Source organism: Mixophyes fleayi, chromosome 4, assembly GCF_038048845.1.
Source record: "Mixophyes fleayi isolate aMixFle1 chromosome 4, aMixFle1.hap1, whole genome shotgun sequence".
NCBI classification, from domain to species: Eukaryota; Metazoa; Chordata; class Amphibia; order Anura; family Limnodynastidae; genus Mixophyes; species Mixophyes fleayi.
In genome coordinates, this window is record NC_134405.1 from 63,080,033 (window position 1) to 63,106,322 (window position 26,290).

Sequence of the window (26,290 nt, forward strand, 5' to 3'; positions counted from 1 at the left end):
GAAAATTAAAGTTGATCTAGGATATGACCTACCACGAATATAAATCTGTCCCCATATTTTAAATGTATCTTCCCTTCCAATGCAACATGGTTTTGCCAAGGTGCAAAGTTACTAATTTTTTTTGCTTTACTTTCCTTAATGAATCAGGCCCACTAAGTATATCTTTGTAGCGCCTATCACTCACCTGTTTTATCCTCCCTGTGCACCTTTATATGAAATAAATATTCAGATTCAGAAGCAAATCATTGACCTTTGCAAGAGAAATTTCAACCTATAACTTCATTACATGTTATGTGTACTACACGCTAAGCAAAAATACAATGCTACACTTATTCTCCAGTTGTACCATTTGGCAGCTGAATACGTTTTTGGAAGTAGATGTGCAAGAAAAATAAAGGGGAAGGTTATCAAACCTTCTAAAAAGGATAAGTGTTGCCCATAGCAACCAATTAGATTCTAGGGCCTGATTCATTAAGGATCTTAAATTAAGAGGTATCTTATTTCAGTCTCCTGGACAAAACCATGTTACAATGCAAGGGGTGCAAATTAGTATTCTGTTTTGCACATGAGTTAAATACTGACTGTTTTTTCATGTAGCACACAGATACTTGATAGCTTATTTGTGCACTGAAATTTAAAGTTGATATTTGTGTGCTACATGAAAAAACAGTCAGTATTTTACTTATGTGCAAAATAGAAAACTAATTTGCACCCCTTGCATTGTAACATGGTTTTGTCCAGGAGACTGAAATAAGATACCACTTCATTTCATATCCTTAATGAATCAGGCCCCTAGTTATCATTTTCTACAATGTACTAGATAAATGATAGCTAGAATGTGATTGGTTGCTGTGAGCAACATCTCCATTTGTCCTTTTTAGGTTTGATAATAGAGTAGATATGGGCCTTATTTCTTTAGATGTTCCTTTTTTTCAACCTAAAATGTTGGCAAGTATGTAATTGTCTGGGCTGTGGTGCTCTAGTGGGTAAATACACTTATTTACCTTGATGTAAGTGACTCTCTGAAACCTCTGAGATGTACATGGTGAAACGGGTCTGCATTATGTAAAAATAAGGTAATAGCTCACCATAATTTAGAACAGTGGTGCTCAACCTTTTTTAAGCTGGGACCCCAAGTGTCAGTGTACCATTGTTGTGGCACTCAAGTGTGAGTGTGCCATTGTTGTAGGACCCCAAGGTTCAGTGTGCCATTGCTGTGGGACCCCAAGTGTGAGGGTGCCATTGTTGTAGGACCCCAAGATTTAGTGTGCCATTGTTGTGGGACCCCAAGTGTCAGTGTACCATTGTTGTGGGAACCCAAGTGTGTGTGTGTGTCATTGTTGCGGGATCCCAAGTGTCAGTGAGCCATTGTGGTTGTTCCCCAAGTGTCGGTCTGCCATTGTTTTTGGACTACAAGTGTCAGTCTGCCATTGTTTTTGGACTACAAGTGTGCTGCTCTCATTTCCAGGTACTGTTGTACACGAACATCAAAGGATGTTCCTGTGCATCACTTTGGGCTGTGAGGGATAAATCCGTAATATCACATTGCCATGGCGTGCCTTCATGACCATTCCAGAGCCAATTTGCTGCACATGGTGGAGAATTGAATTCCCCCCTAAGTGACAGCAAATATAAATGTATTGCACGTCTGACTACCAATAATACATAATTTTATTTGTTGGAAAGAATAGTTGCATTATAAATGTTAATCGCAGTATGACATGATTGCAGGGAGCACCAGATCTCATCAACAGTAATACCTGGTCACCAATGAAGAATAAACAAAAACTATTGCCAGAATCAGCATTTACAAACTAATAACTCAGGCTTAGAATTAAAACAACAACTGGAGACCTGAAGGGCTGAATGTGCCCCCAGAGACTTCTCTACAAAGGTTTCCAAAGCTCTGCATTTATAATAGGAATTGATCCATGAACATTTATTTAAAAAATATATACAACCGTCCTATGAAAAGCCTTCTCTAATTTACATTATACGCCTGCCTGCACAAACAATCTACGAAGATGTCTGATCACCAGAACATGTGTAGATTTATTTTATACAGCTGGGACATGGTTAGAGATTGGGGTCAGTGAGCATACGTATGGCCTGCTAGAATTGGTGGGCTCACACGCAATAGTTACTGAATGCAATCTGAGAAGGTTATGTATATACGCAGGCAAAAACCTTTCACATTTAAATGTGAAGTTTTTACATAATAAATAATAATTTTCACCCTAGTAACTGTGATGCAACGAACAGTGCTTACCTGACACTTTTTTATTTGCACTGCTGTCTGGAATATTGCACTCGGCACTAATGTAATACTTGCATCTAGTCAGTATACTAGATATACCATTTTACCACCATCAGATTCACCATAGGGTTTATTATTATGAAATAACACAGTATGCCTTTCTTATAATATCCTCGGCTTGTCTGGGAGCAATGCTGTGAGCATCATTTATCCCATACCCCACCTGTGCTCTATACAGATGGTGCGAGGCACAGATGGTGGAATGTACGGGCAGCCTCCCACACACAGGGAAGCTGGGAGGATAGCTGCACCACAGCCAAACTGAAGGGTGGAGGTTGGGAACATTCAATTTCGTTCTGTTAGGTATCTGGACACATTCTGCTCTTTGGAGATCTTCTATAAGTTCACCAGTGCAGAATAGGGGGTGTAGGGGCTCAAGTGTCCTTTACCATGATCATTAATATTGGTTGGTGGAGGTAATAAGAAGATATATTTCCATGGAATATTAGTCCAATAACAATAATGATTGCAGGTCCATAGAATAGTGCAGAGAGATGTGTGGGGGGATGGGCTGCAGTGAAAGTGACTAAGCACTTGGTGGGTCAGCTCTGTGCCCTCTAGGTCAGTACAGGAACAGTAGAGGTTAGCACTGGCATACAGTACCAATGCTAGATCGAATCTATGGTTATAAATATTCCTCTTGCTGGCGCGTGCTCTGCTGACTGTGTGGTGCTGGTTACCATGGAGACCACTCCATTGCATCTATCTCCCCCCTCCCCAGCTGATTCCCACTGCGCCCCCTCCTCTTTACATCCCCCAACTCCTCTCAATCTGGGAATTCAGCTTCATGTGTTGGACTTAACCCCTCCATGCCAAAGACACTTAAATACCCAAGCCATTATCGACATATTAAAAATATACCCCCTGGTAATCTTGTGTGGGAAAGTGTTAATGGAGCAATCTTGCCGGGAGACCATGAATGATCAGTGGGTCAAAGGCTGTTAAGCCTCCATGGACCTTAATGGAACTATTTTGCAGAATATTTGACAGAGGCCTTTTTTTGCTTTCAGGGATCGAATTACTATTATAATCCGATAAAACTGAAGAGGGTCTGAAGTTAACTGGCACATTAGATGGACCTATTGTCTATTTCATGTAAATGTACATATCCCTGCTGCTTCCTGACACTGTCTGGTCAGCAAGAGGTTAACTGGTAGATGATGATGATCATATGTGCCAGGGAAGGGTTTATGAGATAGATGATATGTTTCTTTCTGTGCCTAGTTAGCAGATGTTTTACCTCTACCTGGCAGGAAATGGATTAACACTCACAGGCTCTTCATTAATTTCATAGGAAACTGGACAAAGAGTAGATATTTAGTTTCTACGTACCAGAAATTAGATAACAGGATAGACATCTTTCTTCCACATGATGGGATGGAGGAGTTGTTAAAGGACACAAGCGTCCTCCATTCCTGGCATTAGGGTACCACTCTAATATTTAGGGGCTTAATCTACTTCTGCCAATCATGGTATTACTTAAATATGTTCTTCTTTACCTGGAAAAAAAACCCAAACTATTTAAACGTAGATTGTAAACTATAACTTGGAATGAATGGGGTTAACAGGTGTCGTTGCCAACATTTGGGAACAATTCCCAGGGACACTATGCTGCTAGGCTGGTACATGTAATCCGGCCACACGTGGTTTAGGCAGACCTTGTTGTAATACAACCCCCATGATGACGTATTCATGGAACATTGTTCTAATTTTATTTTTTTTATGTAATCTAGGTGCTCATTGATATAAACATATTATCTTACATAGACAAGAGAGTAATAACATAAGTAATAGTTGTATCTTTCATGTACTGTATAAGAAACTAAAACCTTGGGACTGTTCCTGGAGATGATGGGCAATTGGCAGCTATGGGGACAAATGCAATTTGAAACAGTGATTTGACTAATAGATTATTTTTTTTATATTGAATGTAAAGGGGATAAAGAAGTAATTGGTAAATTTTAGATCACCCTGCACAAAATGACGGATGCCCCGTTCTGATCTAATAGTCTCTGAATAACCTGGCAGAAAATTGGTTAAATGATAGATATTGTGCCATTGGCTGTTTGGGAAGGAATTAAAGTGTAGACTCTTGGTAATTAGTAGGCTGTAAAGTAGGTATGTGTAAACTATGAACAGCTATAACTGCATGGTTGCACAGTGGTTAGAACTGATACCTCACAGCACTGGGGTCATGGCTTGGAGTCCGATCAGGGCCCTATCTGTGTGGGGTTTTTATTTTCTGTGTGGGTGGGCTTCCTTTGGGTGCTCCACATTAGTAGGATATATTCTGCAGGTTGAATGTAATCTTATTAGCATTACATATTCAAACCCTTATTTCTAACTACTATTGTCAGTCTTTAGCTATTGTTCCTTAGATGCAGGGGCAGGCTGGGCTGGAGGGAATCTGCCTCCTGGGCCTGTCCCATAGTGGGCTACCTTGGGCTGGGTGACTGGGCCATCTGCATTTTTCTTTTTCTTTTAAATGTTCCTAAACAGCTGCTGAGTTGAGTCTTGCCGAGTCCTCCACGGCTTAGATGTCATCATTAGTCAATTTCCTTTAGTCCAAAGTACATTGTTACTAGATCCAAAAGGTAATTCTGGCTACCTGTTTTATTCCTTAATTCTGGATACTGATTTCAGTCCTTAGCTGATTAGTATTCCCTGTCCAAAACTCATATTTTTATTACTTAGTCATTAGTATTAATTTGTAACACTGGCTACTAATACCATACTTTAGTGTTGACTAATAGGGGGGAATTCAATTCCCCCCGAAGTACCGTTGCGTTAAAGATATTACCGTTATTACTGTAATATTAACCCAGCATTAAAAGTACCGTAATAACGGTAATTACGCGTGCGCGGACCGCGTTACTTTTAGCATTAATGCGGCCAATTGAATTCCCCCAATAGTCTTTGTTATTGCTTATAGTTCTGGCTGTTAGTTGTAGTAATCAACTATGCTTGCTCGCTAGAGTCCATAGCTGAGGAAACTAGTCCCAGGTAATAGCTCTAATTAGTAGTAGTTTGAATCTCTGACTATTAGTTTAAACAATTATCTCTAGCTATTATCTCTATCCACCAACACCAATCCTTAGGATTTTAGCTCTCACACAATTTCCTGTCCGTAATTCTTATCAAGAGTCCCAGCCCTGAGCTTGATCACTAGTCCCGGCCTTTAGGTATTGTTACTTTCCCCAGTCATGAGCTCTGGTGGCTAGTGCCAGTCCTAAGCTCGGGAGGCTGCCCTATGCTCTAGTACTTAGGTCTTTTTCTCTAGTCCATGTACATAGTTCTAGTTACTAGTCTCTATACTCAGTCCAGGCTGCTCATCCCATTACTTACATTTAGTCACTAGTTTAATTTATTACCTTTTGGTGACTATTCATAGTACTTGGTTCTAAGCTTTTATGACCAGTCCCAGTCCTCTGATCCACTGATAGTCACTAGTTTCAGTCCTTGGCTCTGGCTACTAATTCCATGTACTATGGGTTTCTAGTACCCACACGACTTGTGCATGTTGAAGTAAATTGCCCAAACACCTTGTAGTGACAACAGGGGGTAAATGTATGTATGTCCGATTTCTGCAAGTCACCGGAAATCGGCAACTTTGCAGTGAAAATTTAAAGGGGCGATGGTTTGTAAAGGCAACAAACCATCGCCCCTTTAAATTTTCACTGCAAAGTTGCCGATTTCTGGTGACTTGCAGAAATCGGACATTCATACATTTACCCCAGGACTCTCTACTCAGATTTGGTGATTTAGTGATGTATAATATTCACTCTTTGAGGGGAATTCAATTCCCCCAGATTAACGCAATGTTAATCCTGCTATCTTTAATATGGTAAATTTAACATGGCTTTCTGCTCCGAGCTGCGAGCAAAAACCTGGCGTTGAAATTACCGTACTAACGGTATTTAAGCGCACTATTACCGTAATAATGCGCAGGACGCGTTACTTTTTACAGTAACGTGGCCAATTGAATTCCTGATGCTTATTTTTATCTGGGAATGGCCAGAGTTATATGTATCTTACTAGGAACTATGGGTTATTATAGGTTAAATAGTCTCTAACACAGAAGGGTATAGAGAAGTTGATCATCTGCTCCTATCTGATATTAGGGATACTCTTCTTCTCCTAAAGAGCGGAGGTTTATAGGTCTGTCATTGACATACAATGAGTTATGTGGCAGCTGCTTCCCTTCACCGTGGAAGAGAAAAGGTTACAAGGGAGATGGCAGTCTCTGCATTGCAGGTAGTATGTAGGGCAGCCTCAATGCATCAGACAGAACATTCTGTGCATAACTAACAACCTAATCCAGACACATCCCGGTACTGCCAACAGACACACAGACAGATAAACACTGAATGCTCTCTAACAAATCTACTTCCAGACGTCACCCAGTGGCCACTAGCAGACACAGGGCATATAGATCCCACTGACAGACAGCTACGCTGTGTACCCGCTGACTGGCTGATACAGATAATATCTACTGATAGTCTGAGAGCTCCCAGCAGCCAAAGAATGGGAGGACAGAACTGTATGACAATATACACCACCACTGACCACAGTGAGCCCTATTGCAGTAAATGGATGTTACTGATGGCAATTGTCTGTTGATATCCTGCTTTTTCTGATAAACAATGTAAGCCCACAGAAATCCTGCACCTCTCTGTAAGAAAAATGGAGACCTTCATAATCCTTACACAGACCAGCAAAATGATTCATTTTACAAGACAAATGCTGTCACTTTACTCAGAATTAGGGACTTGACTGAGGGAGAAAACGCTATATTCGAAAATGTGCATTGTAAAAGGTGAGTGACCACCACTGTTTTGCTGTAAACTTGCGCTGACTGCCGTGTACAACGTCTCACGTTCCACAGAGTGTCATCTCCTGAGTGCTGCTCACACACATGTTGAAATAATGATTTCATTATGTGAATTGATTTAAGATTTGCTGTCACACACCTTGTGGGATAGATTTGTTTCACCTTGCGTAGCACAGTTACCTCATAACTCATGCTGTGTAACCTCATTCCAGCCCCTCAGCTGCCTCTCTATGGGACTGACCTCAATCTTGGGTTATAAAAAGCAGCGTAGGAGGCGGGGCCTGAGAGGGGAAAGGAGACAGACTGTTTACAATCACTGATGGAAATTCACATGGGAAGATGACATTCATCTTATGACATTGTTACACTGGTTCTGAGATTACCAGCCTGCTGTGTCTACTCTTAATATTCTTAATATGAAAACTAATTAACACTATATATATATATATATATATATATATATATATATATATATATATATACATACATACACACATAGATTTATATATATATATATATATATATATCTATATATATCTATATATACATATAGATATAGATATATATATATATATATATATATATATATATATATATACATATATATATATATATATATATATATATATATATATATATATATATATATATATATATAAAAACAGATATTCTCTATCTATACATTGCTCCTATCATGTCATAACAGGTACAGTGGCCTAGTGGTTAGCCCCTCTGCCCCACAGCACTGGGGTCATGAGTTCAAATCACGGCCATGTGTGGAGTTTGTATGTTTGCATGGGTTTTCTCCGGGTGCTCCGGTTTCCTCCCACACTCCGAAAACATACTAGTAGGTTAATTGACTGCTATCAAGATTGACCCTAGTCTCTCTCTCTCTCTCTGTGTGTGTGTTAGGGAATTTATATTGTAAGCTCCAAAGGGGCAGAGCCTGATATGAATGAGTTCTCTGTACAGCGCTGTGGAATTAGTGGTGCTGATGACGATAACCATGATTACAAATAATCAGACACCTTTTAATTCCAGATACACTTTCTTTCATCTGTCCATAGAGATGTGCACAGCAATATAAACTGTTATTTCAATAACCTTTTAATGTTTCATCTGACAGTTCCAGCAGTGGACAAGCCCTCATTTTGATTGAATGTGATATATGCTCTATAACACACTGCAAAGTAATTGTATAATTATGTAACTGTAGTGAGACGTGGTTATCAGTGGTGTAAATATAACATGATCCATTGCCTTTATTAGACCATATTAAAATTATAATATCAGTGGTTTATATTATATAATACACTACATGGCCAAAAGTATGTGGACACCGGTACATCACGTCCATATATGCTTGTTAAACATCTAATTCCAAAACCATGGGCATTAATATGGAGTGGTTCCCCCATTGCTGCTATAGCAGCCTCCACTCCTCTGGAAAAGCATTCCACTAGATTTTGGAACATGGTTGCGAAGATTCGCATCCATTCATCCACACGAGCATTTGTGAGGTCAGGCACTGTTGATAAGGCCTGGCTCGTAATCAAATTCATCCCAAATGTGTTTGATGCTGTTGAGGTCAGGGTTCTTGCTTTGTGCAGGGGGCATTGTCATGCTGAAACTGACCCTTGAAGCTGCTAGGAGGCCTGGACAATGCTCTCCCTTCACATGGCAGGCCACAGATATTCTTTTCATGTTGCTTCTTGCACACCCTGTTCAAGTATAGCCATGTGTGTCTGAATAAACACTTGTTTTATTGTTGCTACCAATTAGATGCACCATGTGACATGTGCATTTAAGTGCATGCCTGTGATGCCATTCAAGCCTCTATTCAATCCTCTCTGCACCTAGTGTCTGAGCAACAGGTTTTTCATCTATAGTTGTGTGCCAATCCGACTTGCTTTTGACTACGTTTGTTTGTTACCTAAGCTCCTGGTAAAAATTAAATTTACAATTAAACTTTATGTCCTGGTTTAGCTAGTACTTATTGCTAGTGGCATAATAGATCCATATCTGGGACTTTCCAGTGACTTACTCAAAATTGACTCAGTGGTTTACAGATACTTGGCTCAGGGGCAGGCCACCAAGGTCAGGATACTCAGAACTGACTCCAGTGCAAGCAGCCTTTCTTATGACACTCAGATTTAACTCAGAAGCACTAGCAGCCATGAAAGACCTGGGACTCACCTGTCACAAGTTGGAATTAATCAATGTAAAGAATAGGGATTTACATTGTATAAACAAAAACAAACATAGATCCTCTGCACTCTCCATTTACAGACTGGGGTGCAGGAAGGGGCTGCCCACATTGTATAGACAAAACACAGCGATGCTCTGCACTCTCCAAGCACATAATATATAGTATATATATATATATATATATATATATATACATACACACAACACTACAGGGAATTATTCAAAAGTTCAGTTTAAATCAACATTGAGTGATATTGGTATTGTCTAGTGTTATGTGATAGCTCACATATCCTGCCCTACTGACCTTTGTCTCAGCAGAGTGAACATCTTTTTGTAAGACGTGCTTTTGGTTATATTTTTAAAGATTCTCCTGTCTCCAATGCGATTTTATCCAAGTGAACCTACACTGCTGTTTCTCTTATGATGACCTATGCCTGTTGCATTAAACTTAGCTGTCTTCTGCTTGTCCAGTTAGCTGACACCTTTAACAAATGGGCACCATGTAAAATTAGCTGAGACAGTAATCAAACAGGTCTCAAAATTAGACCATACATGCCCACTTTTAAGATTTCTCCGCACGTCACCATAGCCCCGCCCCCACTTAAAAATGCACGGCATTGAATGGAGGGGCGGAGCTTAATGTCACGACTAAGCCACGCCCCCTCCATTCACTACCGTTAATTTCGCCAAATTTCGGGACTTTTGCCTACTCTCCGGGAGTCCAGGAGGACTCCCCGAAATTCGGGGGCTTCCCGGGAATTCCGGGAGAGTAGGCAGGTATGAATTAGACAAACCTCAGTCTATTGAGATCTTACTCACAGAGTCTACAGAGTGAGGACTCCGAGGCCCAGGAGAACAAAGCAAACAAAGGGGCACCAGGTGAGTAATTCTGTTGTCATAATACAAGGGTTGAACCTTGGTTGTTACCTGTGACACTGGCAGGGAATGTCTCTGGAGACTAGTGGGGACAATTCCACACCAATACTGATCCTCAGCCCCATTTCCTTGGCTCCGGTACAGGTATATGGATAAGCATTTCACAATGTAGGCAAATATCTAAATAAACATTAAAACTTATATTTACAATACCAAATTGCCACAAAGAGCTATAACTTTAAAAAAAAAATAGAAACTGGCTAATTATACTGTGCGATGTTCAACAACATGGAGGGTGAAAAAAACACAAACATCCCATTAGAAGAGCCAATCCTGGGGGCTTGAGGTGCATCGATCAGGCACAGTTCATGGAAGTCTTAGAACCTTTTTCCCTCCTACTGTCAGAAAAGCAGCAATCCAGTCCAGCTGTCACCATGCTTTCATCAGGCACAAACTGGTACAAAGACCAAAAGGACTCCCTTGACTTGCAGATCTTATTACTGAAAGATTCTTTATTTTCCTTCTGATTATTCGTGCAGTGACAGTCCATCGGTAACCATAATCACCAGCCAGTCCTTGTTTCTTTGATCTCTCCTTCAGTCTCCATACCCCAGGTCATATACCCACTTTGGTTCCCGTGCTGGAGTATTATGGGTACAGCTGGGAGATCCAGGGTGCTCTTGATTGGTGACTTTTATTTGAAGGTGTTTGGTTAGGAAACAGATCTCTGCCCACTTCGTCCCCGGAACTACTGCTGATCTTGGCTTTGCTGAGTCAGGAGCCAAGGAGCTCATACAATAATGTTGGTTAGAGAAAGAGAAATATTGGTCCACCCTTGGTTTAACCCTCTCCAGTTTAGCTGCAGACCCTGGTCTCAATCCAGTACTCAAGTAAAAATGAAGTGTGTAGGATCCTAGTGGTAAATGCAATTTGATGTTGCTGGAGACATACTGTACAAACATGAGAATGCACCATAATCCAAGAGGTTTTATGTAACAATATAGGGAGTTTCCATATAGATGGATCGTTTTATTGAGCTGGATGTTTTGCATTCTCTTTCTGCATTTATCCTTAGGCTATATAATGTATATAGATGGAAAATCCCTCTTTATATTTGTATTTATGAATATAAGTGAAATAGTAAATAATGGTTAAAAGTCACTCCTTTTAGCTCAGATCTAATTAACAGAGTTGTTTCTGTAAGCAACTGAACAATGAACAAGCTTCACTGCACAATTCCTATGTTTAGTTTACTTTTCCAGCCAAAAGCTGTCAGGAGATGCTTGAACATTGGTTCCACGGTGGTTGGTGAGCCACATGTTGCTTACCTCTACTCCAATACCCTTTCTACTGAGAAGAAATTCTTGTGTTACAAACTGACAGCCAAGGCTGGGATTATACGTGTAGTCTATCTGCTGGCTCAAGATGGCTATTTTTTTAAACTGTGAACAATGCAGATTTCAGTACACAGATATTCAGGCTATATCAGTAAGCTGCTTAGAGTTTTTGTGTTAACCTGAGCTTATTTTTCTGACCCTACAGATCATCAGAAACTAGAGAGAGAAGCCCGGATCTGTCGTCTATTAAAGCATCCAAATATTGGTAAGAGGGTTAATATTACACCTATTTATTTCATTTGTTTTGTTTTTTTAAATAAAATTATATCCGTAAGCACAACCCTGCAACATAGTTAGCTGCATCTAAGGAGAGTGGGTATTATATAAATAATGGTCGCTAGATGTAAAAATACTGACGTCGTGCATTGTAAGCACAGAGAACCCTTTACATCAGTGGTAGGCAAAAAAATACTTCTCATGCTGCTCAAGCAGTTGGTTAACTAAGACTGACTATTAAAGACTGGTGATGAATGCATTGTGCTCCATTTGTGACATCACTAGGAAGAGGACTAATGAGTAGTGGAGAGATTATTCATGAAAGCCACATGTGACCCCTCTAAGCCCCCTAGTTGCTCATAACTGCTTTACAATGAGGCTTGGCAAGTAGACCTTAGTTGAGTGAAGGTAGGCCCAAGGTATCACAACACTACACAAGTAATCATTATAACCAACATGTCTGTAAATGTCTTTATCTGTTGTCTTTTTAGTACGGCTGCATGACAGTATATCAGAAGAGGGGTTCCACTATCTCATCTTTGATCTGTAAGTGGACAATTATTTTCAATTAATAAAGTATGCAAATGTGATATTTCTACAGTCAGATACATATGTTTCCAGAATTTCCCTTTGAAACACTGACCTGGATTAGGCAGAGGAGGGTAGGTATCAAAATCGGGCATGAGGGATGTGACCATACCATATGAATGATGTTGTACTAATGTCCTGCTTCATCAGTGTGGAAGACATAATTCTTGAAAAACATAGAGGGGTGGGGAGGACAGATATACATTATGAAGCCATTTTTGTTTTCTAAATAATATCTAAAATCATACCATGATCAGTGCTTTACAACTATGTGAATTAAGACACACACACACACACACACACACCAACACATTGCATTTTGAGGATCCATGTCTGGAACATGGCACATTGGGTCACCAATCTCCTAATGCCCTGTCAACAGGACAGTCATATGAATATGTGTAGGAGCTGTTTGTCACCAGAGTCACCACTTGAGATTTACACTTTGACTTTGCTGAAAGTACTGACATGGTGAGTAAAGTTTCATGTATTTTGGCCATCTGAGGACATCCACACGCCCGCATACAACGACTCCTAGCCATGGAGGTTACAACCCTGGTCAACCACTGTGTATCGTCTCAACAAGTTTGATCCCTCTTTAAAGCTGTTTTGCGGTTCTTTATTAAGAACTGATCTTTCAGTGTGGATGGTTCATGCATGCAGCAAGTCACGTTTGCCGAGCACCCAGCATGTTTGGATAAACTTCATCATGTGCTTCTCTAGACCTTGGATCTCCTCTCTATCCCAGGTTTTTCTCCGCACCTCTTTACAACTTAAAAGGAAGTAGAGCAGTTCATTACACCTCTGCAAAATACAGAGAAGGCAAAATGCTTTTGCCAAACGAAACTCTGTGCTACACTGACCTGTGGAAGCCGTGGCTGGGCACTGGTCCTGTGGTTCCAGGTCCCTACATTGCCTCTCTTCTGACGTGGCAATGTCGATGAACACCTGACCACTTCTCCTTCTGTCAGAGGGGATTGATCATCATCCGACCTGTCTCTCTGTAGCGGGACTGGTTCTGAAAAGAAAGAGATATGTAAATGACCAAGGTAAGAGTCAAAAGCATACATCAGACACAATATTTCCAACTTACCGTCCAGATTAATGTGCACTCACGAGAGACAACAGTTTGCTGATCTTGGCAAGTTGGAGGCTACCTTCTTAAAGGCGGTAATACTGCCGGTCAGTGGCAGGCTGGGATGAGGCTTTTGAAGCTTTGTGGAAGAAAGTGTGTAGGGATGTTTGGCTTCACACTCTTGGGCGTATGCAATTGGAGCCTCTGAAATGTGACAAGGCAGGTGGTTTGGCAAACGTATACATTTTGGGTAGCCATTGCACACTCTTCATGCTTCTCTGGGAGAAGTTCCATTGCACATTGCATGCCTGGTGTCAGCAGGATGGGGACTTTCTCCCTAGTTTTCCTTGGATTTCAATACGAGTGAAGTGCTGGCAGAGCTTCCTCTCAACCTCGGAAAGCGCGAGGGCCACATCTTCGTGGAGATCCAAAGTGTCTCTTGAGGAGAAGGTAGTCAGCAACATCTTGGAAACTTCCCCTTCCTTGCTTCGTTTGAACAAGATCACTTGTGCCAGGGTGACTTTTGCAAGTATTGCCCAGGTGTTAAGCATAGGCTCGGTGGATATACCACTTTTGTAGGCTTGCTGGTGCTCATCTTGGTACAAGAGCATCTTTTTCCTAGATTTTCCTGATGTTGCGTGCCTTTTCAACTGCAGCAGTGCAGCCCTCCATCATGGCTCGGCACTCCACAATGCTCGCTATCTTTTGCAAGCTGTGCCCGACCTTGAGTCGAGGGTGTCTTAAATGTACCTGTCTCCTCGTCATAGCCAGCTCCCAGCGTTGACTACATGCAGAAAGTTCGATGGTATGGTAAAGTCTTCCATCCTCTCCAAAGGGGTAGCTCTTCTGGCCTTTAGCAGTAACCTGCCCATTTGTCTAAGAAGCACTTGTGTCTGCCGGCATCTGAACCAGTCCGGTTGAAGAGATGCTGCCCCATCTGCATGATGCACTGGTCATTTTTGACTGTGATTAATATTTCATACGGGATCATGTTGCTCAAGAGCTTTCTAAAGCCACCACTGATGTCAGGAGGAGCAGGCTGAGCAAAGGCACACAGAGACTGGACTGTTTTACCAGGTGTGGGCCTGTTGCCCCTTTGCTTTAGCTTACATTTCATGTATTTCCACAGGTACTTTCTTGTAAACAAGCCTTGGCAGATTTAACAGTGCATGAAGCCTTTGGCATGCACCTTTCTTTCGAAGACTTTCATGGCCCAGGCTACTTCATTCTCATTGGGGTGAACATGCTCCATATGCCAGGATATTTTAGACAGGCTTCTCACAGTACAGGTAATACTGCTTTTTGCTATACGCCCTGGAGCCATCACTGTTTCTGGATAGCGTCTTTCCAGCCCTCTGTGTTTAAAACACTGCTGCCAGAAGGTTGAGAATAGTCATGCATAGAAAACTGGGTACCTGCACTTTTGCTCCACTGCCGGGCAGTGGGGCATCACTGCTGGTGTCTCAACCGCTGTCCTCCTCCTACGAAGTGTCAGCAGCATATTCATCTTCACTGCTCACCGAGCTATAGTCAAAACCACTGATGGGCTCTGTCATGCTCCATTCTCCCCACTTTACTTTCAGCAGCAGACAGATGCGACCATGTCTTATCCCCGTTAGGTGTAAAAAGCCCAGGAATGTTGCAGTCTCTTCCTCTTCCTGCTCTTGCATACATATGGATGGTCGACTGACCTTTAGCAGTGACGTGCACACACACTCTCCCCTCCACATCGGACACACACTCTTTTGGTCCGACAAAAGTGACTCGCGGGGTCTTTGGTAAGCTTTGTGGGGACCTCATTTTTTATCCCCATAAGACCAAGGTCCCCACAGCATTGGTGTGTAAATAGGTCAATGTCCCCACAAGTATAGGAATGCAAGAGAGCACGCACACACACACGAAATGATGTGTGTTACCGAAGGGTTCATAATTAACTATATTATTTTATATATATATATATATATATATATATATATATATATATATACACAAGTTAACCCGTGCATGATACTCATGCATTCTAGTCAAATCAAGCTACTTAAGGTCTTAAAAAGGTTTTTGTCATGCATTTGGACCTAGCCCAGGCCTCCTCAGTGGAAGAGCGTTACTTCCCGACGCAAGCGGCCTTTTTAATGTGTGTTCATGAGGTAAAATTACCTCACGAAAATGAGTTTGACCCCTCAACTCGTAAATTTAGCCTTTACTACCCCTCCCACGGGGGGAAGGGGGGATGATGGAAGTTAACGGACTTGACTATTCTAATTTTTTTGTCAAATAATGTCAGTATACCAAATTTCAGGTCAATTGGATGAGCCCTTTCTGAGAAAATAGTTTTTTCCACACACACACACACACTAACGCACGCCTCTACACGTGTGTTCATGAGGTAAAATTACCTCACGAAAATAAGTTTGAGCCCTACCAAATTTCAGCCCTTTTTGAATTTTTTTTCCCACACACACTAAGAATTTAGTAGGTCAGTGTATAACTCTGCCCAGTAGGTGGCGCTGCAACTTGTTTTTTTTTTTTCACACACACACAGACAGACAGACGCCACTAAGCATTTATATATTTTATATATATATATATATATATATATATATATATATATATATATATATATATGGCCATCATGCTCTATTTCACCTCTTTAGCGCAGGTCACCATGTTAGGAGGAAGGTGCTTCTTAATATTACATGCTTCTGAGCCAACATAGTGTGAAATTTACTTTGTGAAATGGTGACTTCATACACAGGACAGAATCAGTGACGTCACAGTAGCTTACCTCACTGCAGCCTCAGCTTTTTGTTTTTCACCTGTATCAGGTAGCACACTGTGGGTTATGGCTTCAGCTGCCTGTAATGGAGTGGGGACGTTTAACAATGCTGCAGTGGAATGTCAGGATAACAATCATAAATTACTTTGCATATGCTTCATATATGAAATAAATATGAATATTTTTTGCCTCATATAAACTGAGAATAGAATACATGTTGAGATAAGGGATCAATTTTTAAACATACAGAATAAGAACATATCATGAAACTGTATTTACCTTACAGAACAATGGAGGTGGTTATTTGCCCCTTGCCTTACATGCACAGTAAACCCAAACATTGTTCTTGCCAAGCTGAGCAAACTGAAAATAAAAGAGTTTAAAAACTTACTCTATTAATATGTTTATTTTCTAGGGGCCTTATTCCTATACATTTTCAAAAAATCCCTACTGTAACATGCTCGCTGGCATGATCCTGTGCTACTTAACGCTGATAGTAAACCTCTACATATATAGGGCGAAGTGAATATAGGGCTATAGGGCTTTTCGTCCATGGTGATCAATTCTCCCAAAAGACCTGATACCGAGGATAGCAGAAGTGGTACTGTGCAGTTATCCATACATATACTATAAGACCAAATACTCAGAATAATATCCAGCATGCAGGACAGCAGAAGTGATACTGTGCAGTTATCCATACATATACAATAAGACCAAATGCTCAGAATAACATTCAGCATGTAGGACAGCAGAAGTGGTACTGTGCAGTTATCCATATATATACAATAAGACCAAATGCTCAGAATAACAACCAGCATGCAGGACAGCAGAAGTGGTACTGTGCAGTTATCCATACATATACATTAAGATGAAATGCTCAGAATAACATTCAGCATGCAGGACAGCAGAAGTGGTACTGTGCAGTTATCCATACATATACAATAAGAGGAAATGCTCAGAATAACATCCAGCATGCAGGACAGCAGAAGTGGTACTGTGCAGTTATCCATACATATACAATAAGATGAAATGCTCAGAATAACATCCAGCATGCAGGACAGCAGAAGTGGTACTGTGCAGTTATCCATACATATACAATAAGATGAAATGCTCAGAATAACATCCAGCATGCAGGACAGCAGATGAGGTGCTGTGCAGTTATCCATACATATACAATAAGATGAAATGCTCAGCATAACATCCAGCATGCAGGACAGCAGAAGTGGTACTGTGCAGTTATCCATACATATACAATAAGATGAAATGCTCAGAATAACATCCAGCATGCAGGACAGCAGAAGTGGTACTGTGCAGTTATCCATACATATACAATAAGATGAAATGCTCAGAATAACATCCAGCATGCAGGACAGCAGAAGTGGTACTGTGCAGTTATCCATACATATACAATAAGATGAAATGCTCAGAATAACATCCAGCATGCAGGACAGCAGAAGTGGTACTGTGCAGTTATCCATACATATACATTAAGATGAAATGCTCAGAATAACATTCAGCATGCAGGACAGCAGAAGTGGTACTGTGCAGTTATCCATATATATACAATAAGACCAAATGCTCAGAATAACATCCAGCATGTAGGACAGCAGATGTGGTGCTGTGCAGTTATCCATATATATACAATAAGACCAAATGCTCAGAATAACATCCAGCATGCAGGACAGCAGATGTGGTACTGTGCAGTTATCCATATATATACAATAAGACCAAATGCTCAGAATAACATCCAGCATGCAGGACAGCAGATGTGGTACTGTGCAGTTATCCATATATATACAATAAGACCAAATGCTCAGAATAACATCCAGCATGCAGGACAGCAGATGTGGTACTGTGCAGTTATCCATATATATACAATAAGACCAAATGCTCAGAATAACATCCAGCAGGCAGGACAGCAGAAGAGCACTTGTTCATTCATATATAGTAAAAAACAATCACTGGGATTTACTTCTAGCATATAAAATGAAAGAAATCACACCGGGAAAATGCTAATTTTATCAAGTATATAGTAGAAGGGAGATGGTAGTTTGTCGATCTGCATGCATATAAAGCAGCCATAGTGAACCGCTCTGTTTCATATCAATATAGCTGTAAAAGTTGATTACTGGAGGCTGCCGTCAGGTCCTAGCTTGGCCCATCAGTGTGACACCAATGGTCTGTGGTGTAAAAGCACACATACATACTGCTCTGGAAGAACAGGTTATAATGTTATGTTGTTTGCTAATGTATATTGAGATGTCTGGTTGCAGATTGTGTGGGTATAGCTGAGGGAGTCTTGTTGGTTAATAGATAGATATATCCTATAGTGATAGTTTAAGCCAATCAGCAATTTGTCTGCCTGAGGCTATGAGAGACTCACACTACCCCCACCAAGCCCTCTGACCCCACTGAAGGCTGTCTGCACAACTCTCTGTCTGCTTTGGTGGGAACAGTTAGTACATTTATTATAGGGTTTGTAAGGTTATGTATATATTATATGCTATTTTGTGGATGCAAATAATAACTGCAATGCCTATCAAGATATCTGCTATTGAGAATAATGTCTTTGATATGAGTGAAGCTACATTGCTGGCAGTGTAACATCTCCCCCAATGCTGCTCTTTCTGCAGAGGATTTTGGTGCAGGCACAGAGGAGGGGGGACGCAGCCTATAAATACACCAGGCTGTGTTTGGTGTTACAGCTCTGTGGGCGTTAGATGAAGACAAGACATGAGTCTAACTGCTATTCACTGCATCTCTATCCTCCCCTGCAACCACCTCCTATTCTTGTGCTGACCTCACACACAGCTTACCCAACAATCTACCCTGCTAGATCTGTGCTAAGCTACCACACACCTGTCACGGTCTCTGCTTCCTGTCCAAGACCCTCCACCTACACCTCTTCCACTTCATTCCCATCCTTCTGCGCTACAGATCATACATACTTCCTTGTTACACCTCGCATCCTCCTCTGAAAGGTCTGTGCTGATATTACACCCACATTTCTGTCACTCTCTATCATGTACTGTAGCACTGTGCTAGTGCTGAAACATATACCTCTTGGTACACCTCCATCCTGCTATCTACACCCCTTTGTTCTCTCCCTGGACACATTCAGTCCCCCACTCCTGCACAGTTTATGCCTCTCCCCATACACTTGCAGTTCTATTGAAAGCAAGTGCTGCAGTGACACATTTTAGAACTCATCATTCTATATATAACCCAATGTGTAGCTCCCAAACCCGGTTTAATTAGACAAAGCCTTTAATAGCCCCACTCCAATGAATCCTGTTATATTCTCCTTCCTGTCATTCTTTATCTGTTGTCCCTCCACATCGTCAAATAAGCACCTGCTGCCAGATTGGCTTAATCCACTTGCCCCTTTCTGCATTAGTGAATTTCACCGTGGTCCGCATGACCCAGTCTGTTCCTTCGTTTGTATGTCTTCCATTCTTTATTGCACCATGAGCTCCCCTGGAGTGCTGGTCATTTATTCCCTGTGTTGTTTGTACAGATAGTGTATATCTCCTGTACACTATATATTACAGGAGAACAACATAGGGGTGCATGTCTCAGTGAGCCCTACATGTGTCATAGAGAATTAGGTATCTTTTATCAGCATGTAGGGCCTGAGTCATTAAGGAGAGCAAATAAAAATAAAAGAGTAACTTTGCACCTTGGCAAAACCATGTTGCATTGGAGGGGGAGTAAATTTAAAATGTGGGGGTAGGACATTATCATCGTCATTCATATAGAGCCACTCATTCCGCAGCGCTGTACAGAGAACTCATTCACATCAGTCCCTGCCCCATTGGAGCTTACAGTCTAAATTCCCTAACATACACACACAGACAGAGAGAGAGTAGGGTTAATTTGATAGCAGCCAATTAATCTACTAGTATGTTTTTGGAGTGTGGGAGGAAACCCACGCAAACTCCACACAGATAAGGCCATGGTCGGGAATTGAATGCATGACCCCAGCGCTGTGAGGCTGAAGTGCTAACCACTTAGCCACCGTGCTGCTCGTGTAGGACATGTCCTAGATCAACTTTCAATTTCATTGTAAAAATAAAGTTATCAAGTATTTGTGTGCTACATGACAAAAAAAAGCAGTATATTCTTCATGTGCAAAATAATAAACTAATTTGCACCCCTTGCATTGTAACGTGGTTTGTCCAGGAGCAAACTTACTCCTTTTCTTGCCTTGCTCTCCTTAATGACTCAGGCCCGTAGTATCTACAGATACACAGAAGTTTAAAACTATACTACATCTTTGTAACATGTATTGTATTGTGTGTCACAGCCCATACTAGCAGTGGACGAAAAATGGAAACACCAATATGAAGTCTCTTAATAGAGCATTGGGCCACCACAAGCAGCCATTATGGCTTGTATGTGCCCTAGCATAGTCTACCAATGTCTGCAATTACGCAGCATCACTCTTCCACAAGAAATTCACTCAGTTGACTACTGGTTGATGTAGCCACAAATGCACTAGTCCGTTTGTGAAGAACATGGTAAAGGATGATTGATCTGACCATATCGCCTTCCTCCACCACTCAGTAGTCCATTTCTTTTTGTCCCACTGAGCTCACAAACGTGCATTGCCAGGTGTGATGAGTGCTTTATGCACTGCAACCCGTCTACGGTATCCTGCTGTCTTAAGTTCTCTGGATGTTTTTTGAAGAAATTGCTTGCACCAAAGGTTGAATTTTGCAATCTGCAGTTTCCCATCCCAATCCCAAAGGCTGTTGAATTTTGCTAATGATGTTATTTCCCTGGAGTTCCATTTTGACAGTTCTTTACACACTGTTGCTTGTGAAACATGAGATGAGTTGTCTAGGTCCCAGAATCTCCTGCCAAACACACTCCAATAACCACTCCACTCTCAAAGTCATCCAGGTCTCTTGTAGCCATGCTAGCCATAATTATAGGCAACCAGGGCAATCCAGCATTTTTATACATGATTCCAATCATGCTGGGATGCTACTTGCTTAAATAATGCATGATCTCCTGTTGGGAAGCCCTTGCATGTGTTGTTTTTTTCATTTTTTTTCTATCCACTATTTGTAGTTTCTTATGAACGTTTTTGATATGGTTACATGCAGTTAGACATCTTCTGGGAAGTATCACTACTCACCAGCATTCCTGAGAGTGTGAACACCTCATGTAGTGTCTGGACCATGCTCACTATTCTCCAGAAATACTTTCTGTGACATTATTCAGCACACTGGTCACATGAGATTAGTGCCACAGGATCTTCAGACCACAGGAAAACTCACACCACTAGTTGTTGTAATGATTAGGGAATTTTAACATAGAGAGAGATGTGGCCCAATTTTATATGTTATATTTTCAAGAATGGTACATGTGCTAATAGCTATGTATAGGCTTTTACTAAGGATGTACTATTGTACTGTTACATTTTCCAAATAGCATGACAGGTACACTCTAGAGGTACCTGTCCCTTACCCATAGTCCATCATGCCTCCTAGATATCACTGCATTCTGAAAACTGTTAGTAATTTGCATAAGATTTTGTACAAGTTATGTAATACTGGCATTCCTGTGGATCTACATTCATCAGTTACCATACTCCCAAAACATTGTAGGACTGCAGATGATGCCATGATGCCAACTGATAATAAATTGATGATTAATTAGCTCCTTAGTTCGCCCGATAGATGTCTATACAGTCTGTTAAACTTTATGCATGGTTAAAGAGATGGAGAGAATATGGCACAATTGAGATTCTGTCTAGAACAGGTTATCCTCCATAACTGAGCATCTGCACCATAAGAACAACTGTTATGGAGGTTACCACGAAACCTATGGCAACTCCTACATGGTGGACAACACTTCACAAATAGGTTTTATGGGAGGGTGGCAGAATAAAAACCATTGTTGCCAGAAAGCATGTGGGAATATTACATGCCAAGTGGAGGAAGGGTCTTTGGTCTGATGAGGACTTTTTGGCTTCACACTCAGGTGCTATGTATGGCGCATCATGGCAATATCTTGAAGCATGGTTGTGGCAGTATAATACTATGGGAATGGTTCTCTGCTGGGGGACTGGACAATCTGCCAAAACAGAAGGCAAATTGTGTGGTGCAAGATATAGACAAATCTTGGAGGAAAACCTGCTGCAGTCTGCAGAAGGCGTAGCAAGTGAAGGAAGATTTATATTCCAGCAGGACAATGACCCAGCAAAAGCCATACTAGAGTTGCTTAATTACAAAAAATCAATGTCCCTGAGTGGCCAAGTCAAAGCCCAGATTTCAATCACATTGAGAATTGCTGTTCACCTATTGCTCCCATCCATATTGCAAACAATAGGCGGTAATTGCAGCTAAAGGTGCTACTACCATTTAAAAAGGGTGTGAATACTTATGTTATCAATTATTGTCTGATTTTTAATTAACTAATTAATTTATTCATTTAAGAAAAAGCTTTGGAAGCTGTCGAAGTCAGTAAATTGGATAAAGTCATTTCAATTAAAATCGAGCAAACTTGGTTGTCTTTGTCTGAAAATATGCGTATGGAACGCTACGGCGTGGAAGGGCGAACGCAGCCGCAACACGTGGAAACAACAGTATTTACGCTTTTACATACATTCGCACCAACACACACATTTGTAAAATAGTACACATTAATGGTAGTTGCAACACATAGTCATTTATGTCGAAATATAGTAGTGTTTATGTGTAATATTATAGGTTATATGCATATTAGTGATGCATATGGTTCAGGTTAAAAGAAATGTGTCATGTCTAATATCATATTAATCCCCTTTACATCAGCAGCTGTTCTGTGCATTCGGCGAAGAGATCGCACATTGCATACTCTAGTTATTGATGTTAGGGAATAAACCTTTAATATGATATTAACTGTCAAATGCAAATGGACTGATTGTAATTGGAGTGTGGCGGGAAGAACAGAGCAGTTTGGCGGGAAGAACAGAGCTCACCCCCTGGAGAGACCCCCACCTTTGGATTACTTAGATTGAATCAGCCTATGATGTGTAACCCCCTGGACCCTCCTGATGCCTGGACCAATAGAAGCAAGCTATACCACCTGCATTGTTTCACTGTATCTCTATTTACATATAAGCAGTAGCTCTCATGTAGTGTTTAGTCACCTTGACCACAGACTTCAGGACTGAATGACTGTTGACTGGATCCAGAGCGCCTGCGATAAGTAACAGCTGTACTTATTAATATTTCGCTTGAATTATTCTGCTACTTTTTGAGAATAAATATTTGTGCGTTGGAAACACAAATCGAGATTCGTAAATCGTTATTGGATAGCGACAAAACGCTCATAACAAAGCTTATTATATATCTTTGAAACTAAAGTGTTTTGTCTTGATTACTGATAGCCATTCCTGAATAAATCCATTTGGATTTCATGATGTAAGAAAATAAAATGTGAAAAATGTATATTATTTATACTATTTGTAGGTTATGCACATACATAATGACCCCTGTATCTCATTGTTGAACATTTTGCATATATTATAATTGTTTTACTTCATTAATGAAATATGGCTAAGAGCTCTCTCCAATATATCAATTAAGTAATTTGTTGATGGCTTTCTGATGCTCAGCTTTGTCTTGAAAAATTGAAATTATATAGTGATATATTAAATATGCTGGAAATCGTTCATTATATCAAAATATGCCTTATCATACTGATTTGGACCTACTTCTCTTTAGCGTAAAATATGCATTTCTGTGCTGCGTATGTGCACAAAACAATGTGTATGCATCTTACACTTGTGACTCCTTCTGCTTAAAAACGCGGGATGGGAAAGGGGCTGGTAAGTGAGTTAGACCTGGTACACATGTAGGTCTGTCAGTTGATGTGGCCACGTCACGATGAGAGTGTGCCCATGTCACGATGGGGGCTTGCAGAGCAGCAGCGACTGAGACGTATCTCCCAAATATCCCACCCGCACGAAAAATCTGTCCTGATCAATAAGGGGAATCAGGCCCCCTGACACTGATTAAATTAAATTATAAATTTCAGCATTTTCCTGTGGTAATTGTGTAGATATCTGTGTTATCAAAGTTACTGGAGGCCAAATAAGTGATTTAGGTCCCCAAGAGAAGAGGTATACAGTGATGAAATCAGAAGGCCTTGTGGGACCTCAACAGGTAGAGTGTATGGGTGGATGTGAAGGGGAGGATGTGCCAGAGGTAGAGATATAGAAGCTTTTTTAGTAGGAAGTGAACCAAGACAGAACTGTATTATGAAGGCCAATATAGTGGAAACTTGGAAAAATTATGTTTAGCTTTAAAAAAGATCATGAATTACTTTTGTGAGAAAAGTGTCAGTTGAATGTTATGGGTGGAAACCCAATTCCTGCAGCGGTGCACATCAGTAGCAGGTCTGTTTGGTGTGCCATGTTTGAGGTTGGGATTGCATGTAGTGGCTCGAATTGCCTTGTCTAGGGCTGACGTGAGTTTGCTGTTGTTGAAAGTGGCAGCCAGATCAAGGAATGAAAGTGTAGTCATAGGAGAGAGGAGCAGTTTTAGTGAAGATGTGAAGTGGATTGGCTCAAGAGTATTTAGGTGTCACTGTGTGCATGTGGATATGTGTGCAGGATGGGAGCATGAGGTCAGGTGAGGTTGAAGGACAGGTGGTTGTGGTCAGAAAGTGGGAAAGCCAAGTAGTAAACTCTAGAGATGGAGGGAGAGGACAAGGTCAAGGCAGTGTTGATCACAGTGGGTGGGAGATGAGGTTTTCTTTGAGACCAAAGGAGGAAATAGGTAAAAAAAAAACAATTTTGTAGAGACAGAGACAATGGGAAGAGTTGGCACTCGGCCTGGAGGTAATGACAGAAACATAAAGGTGGAGCAGGGAGAAGAGATGGATGGTGTGGAAGAGAAGAAGTAGTGTCTAGAGACTCAGCAATCTAATGCAGGTTGCATGCATACTCTGCTATAATATTTAAGGATCAGCTGATTACTTCACACGCACCTGGTTTTATGATCGGATATAATCGGATCAGATATTGATTGCATAGGTTATGTCATACACTGCACAATGATCGAAACCAACCAGCCAAGATCTTGCTGTGAAGTTTTAGGTTGACAAGTCACATGGTTTTCACTTATCCCCAAACCTCTTGTGTTTCAGGGTCACAGGTGGGGAGCTATTTGAGGATATTGTGGCACGAGAATATTACAGTGAAGCTGATGCAAGGTGGGTACCCCCCTGAACTAGAGTACCCTTTCTTTTACCTCTCATCCCTGTCCCCTCCCAGCCAAGATTACTCGCCGATGTCTATGTTGTTGTATACAAAACCCTCAATTTAGGAGTCATGCAAATGCAATACATTTGTTCTGCACAAAAATTACACATTTGACCCAAAAAATACATTATTAATTTTGTTAACATTTTGTAGTTAAATGCTAATATCCATCTGCAGAAGAGCTTACAAATTCACAAAAAGGCATATTTATTGAAATCTTATGATATCTTATTTTGTGTTCTGTTAGATTTGCAGTTTCTTTTTCCAGGACCCTACAATTTAATTCTATCCACACAGACACAGACATATACACACACACATACATACAACTGCCTCATAATTGAGGAACAGTGTAAGCAGGCTTTGTTAACACCGCCTTCAGACGCTATTGTAGTTCTACCAATGGCTGGCAAGTAATGCCAAGTGATCCAACACTGCACCATCTATATAGTATGAATACTTTGTCACTGTAGTAGTCCTGCATGCTGCCTCTTTTCTAATGTGATGTTTTGTGATGTTAAGACTGTGTTTCTCTCCTCTTGTCCCCTTTTCCCTTTTCTCAATCTGTTTTCTCCCTCTGTCTCTTTTCCTTTGTTGTAATATATTGGTTCTGTTCATACTGTTACCCTGCAAATTGTCTGCTATTTACCTGTCACTGTCCTGTCATCATTACTATTACCTTACTAATCCTTCTCCTCCATCTGCCACCCCCACTTGCCCTTTTCTACCTCCTTTTTTCCTCATTAT

General features: G+C 40.9%; 1 protein-coding gene across 16 annotated transcripts in view; it reads left to right on the plus strand.

The window, feature by feature from the left end:
• The window catches only part of CAMK2B (calcium/calmodulin dependent protein kinase II beta), a 103,715-nt gene that overhangs the window by 22,837 nt on the left and 54,588 nt on the right, over window positions 1-26,290 (plus strand). For all 16 annotated transcript variants that reach the window (XM_075207263.1, XM_075207266.1, XM_075207262.1 and 13 more), the window contains exons 3-5: window positions 11,775-11,834; window positions 12,337-12,391; window positions 25,429-25,494. In XM_075207263.1, coding sequence (XP_075063364.1) covers window positions 11,775-11,834; window positions 12,337-12,391; window positions 25,429-25,494 — 181 coding nt within the window. The remainder of the gene's footprint in view (window positions 1-11,774; window positions 11,835-12,336; window positions 12,392-25,428; window positions 25,495-26,290) is intronic.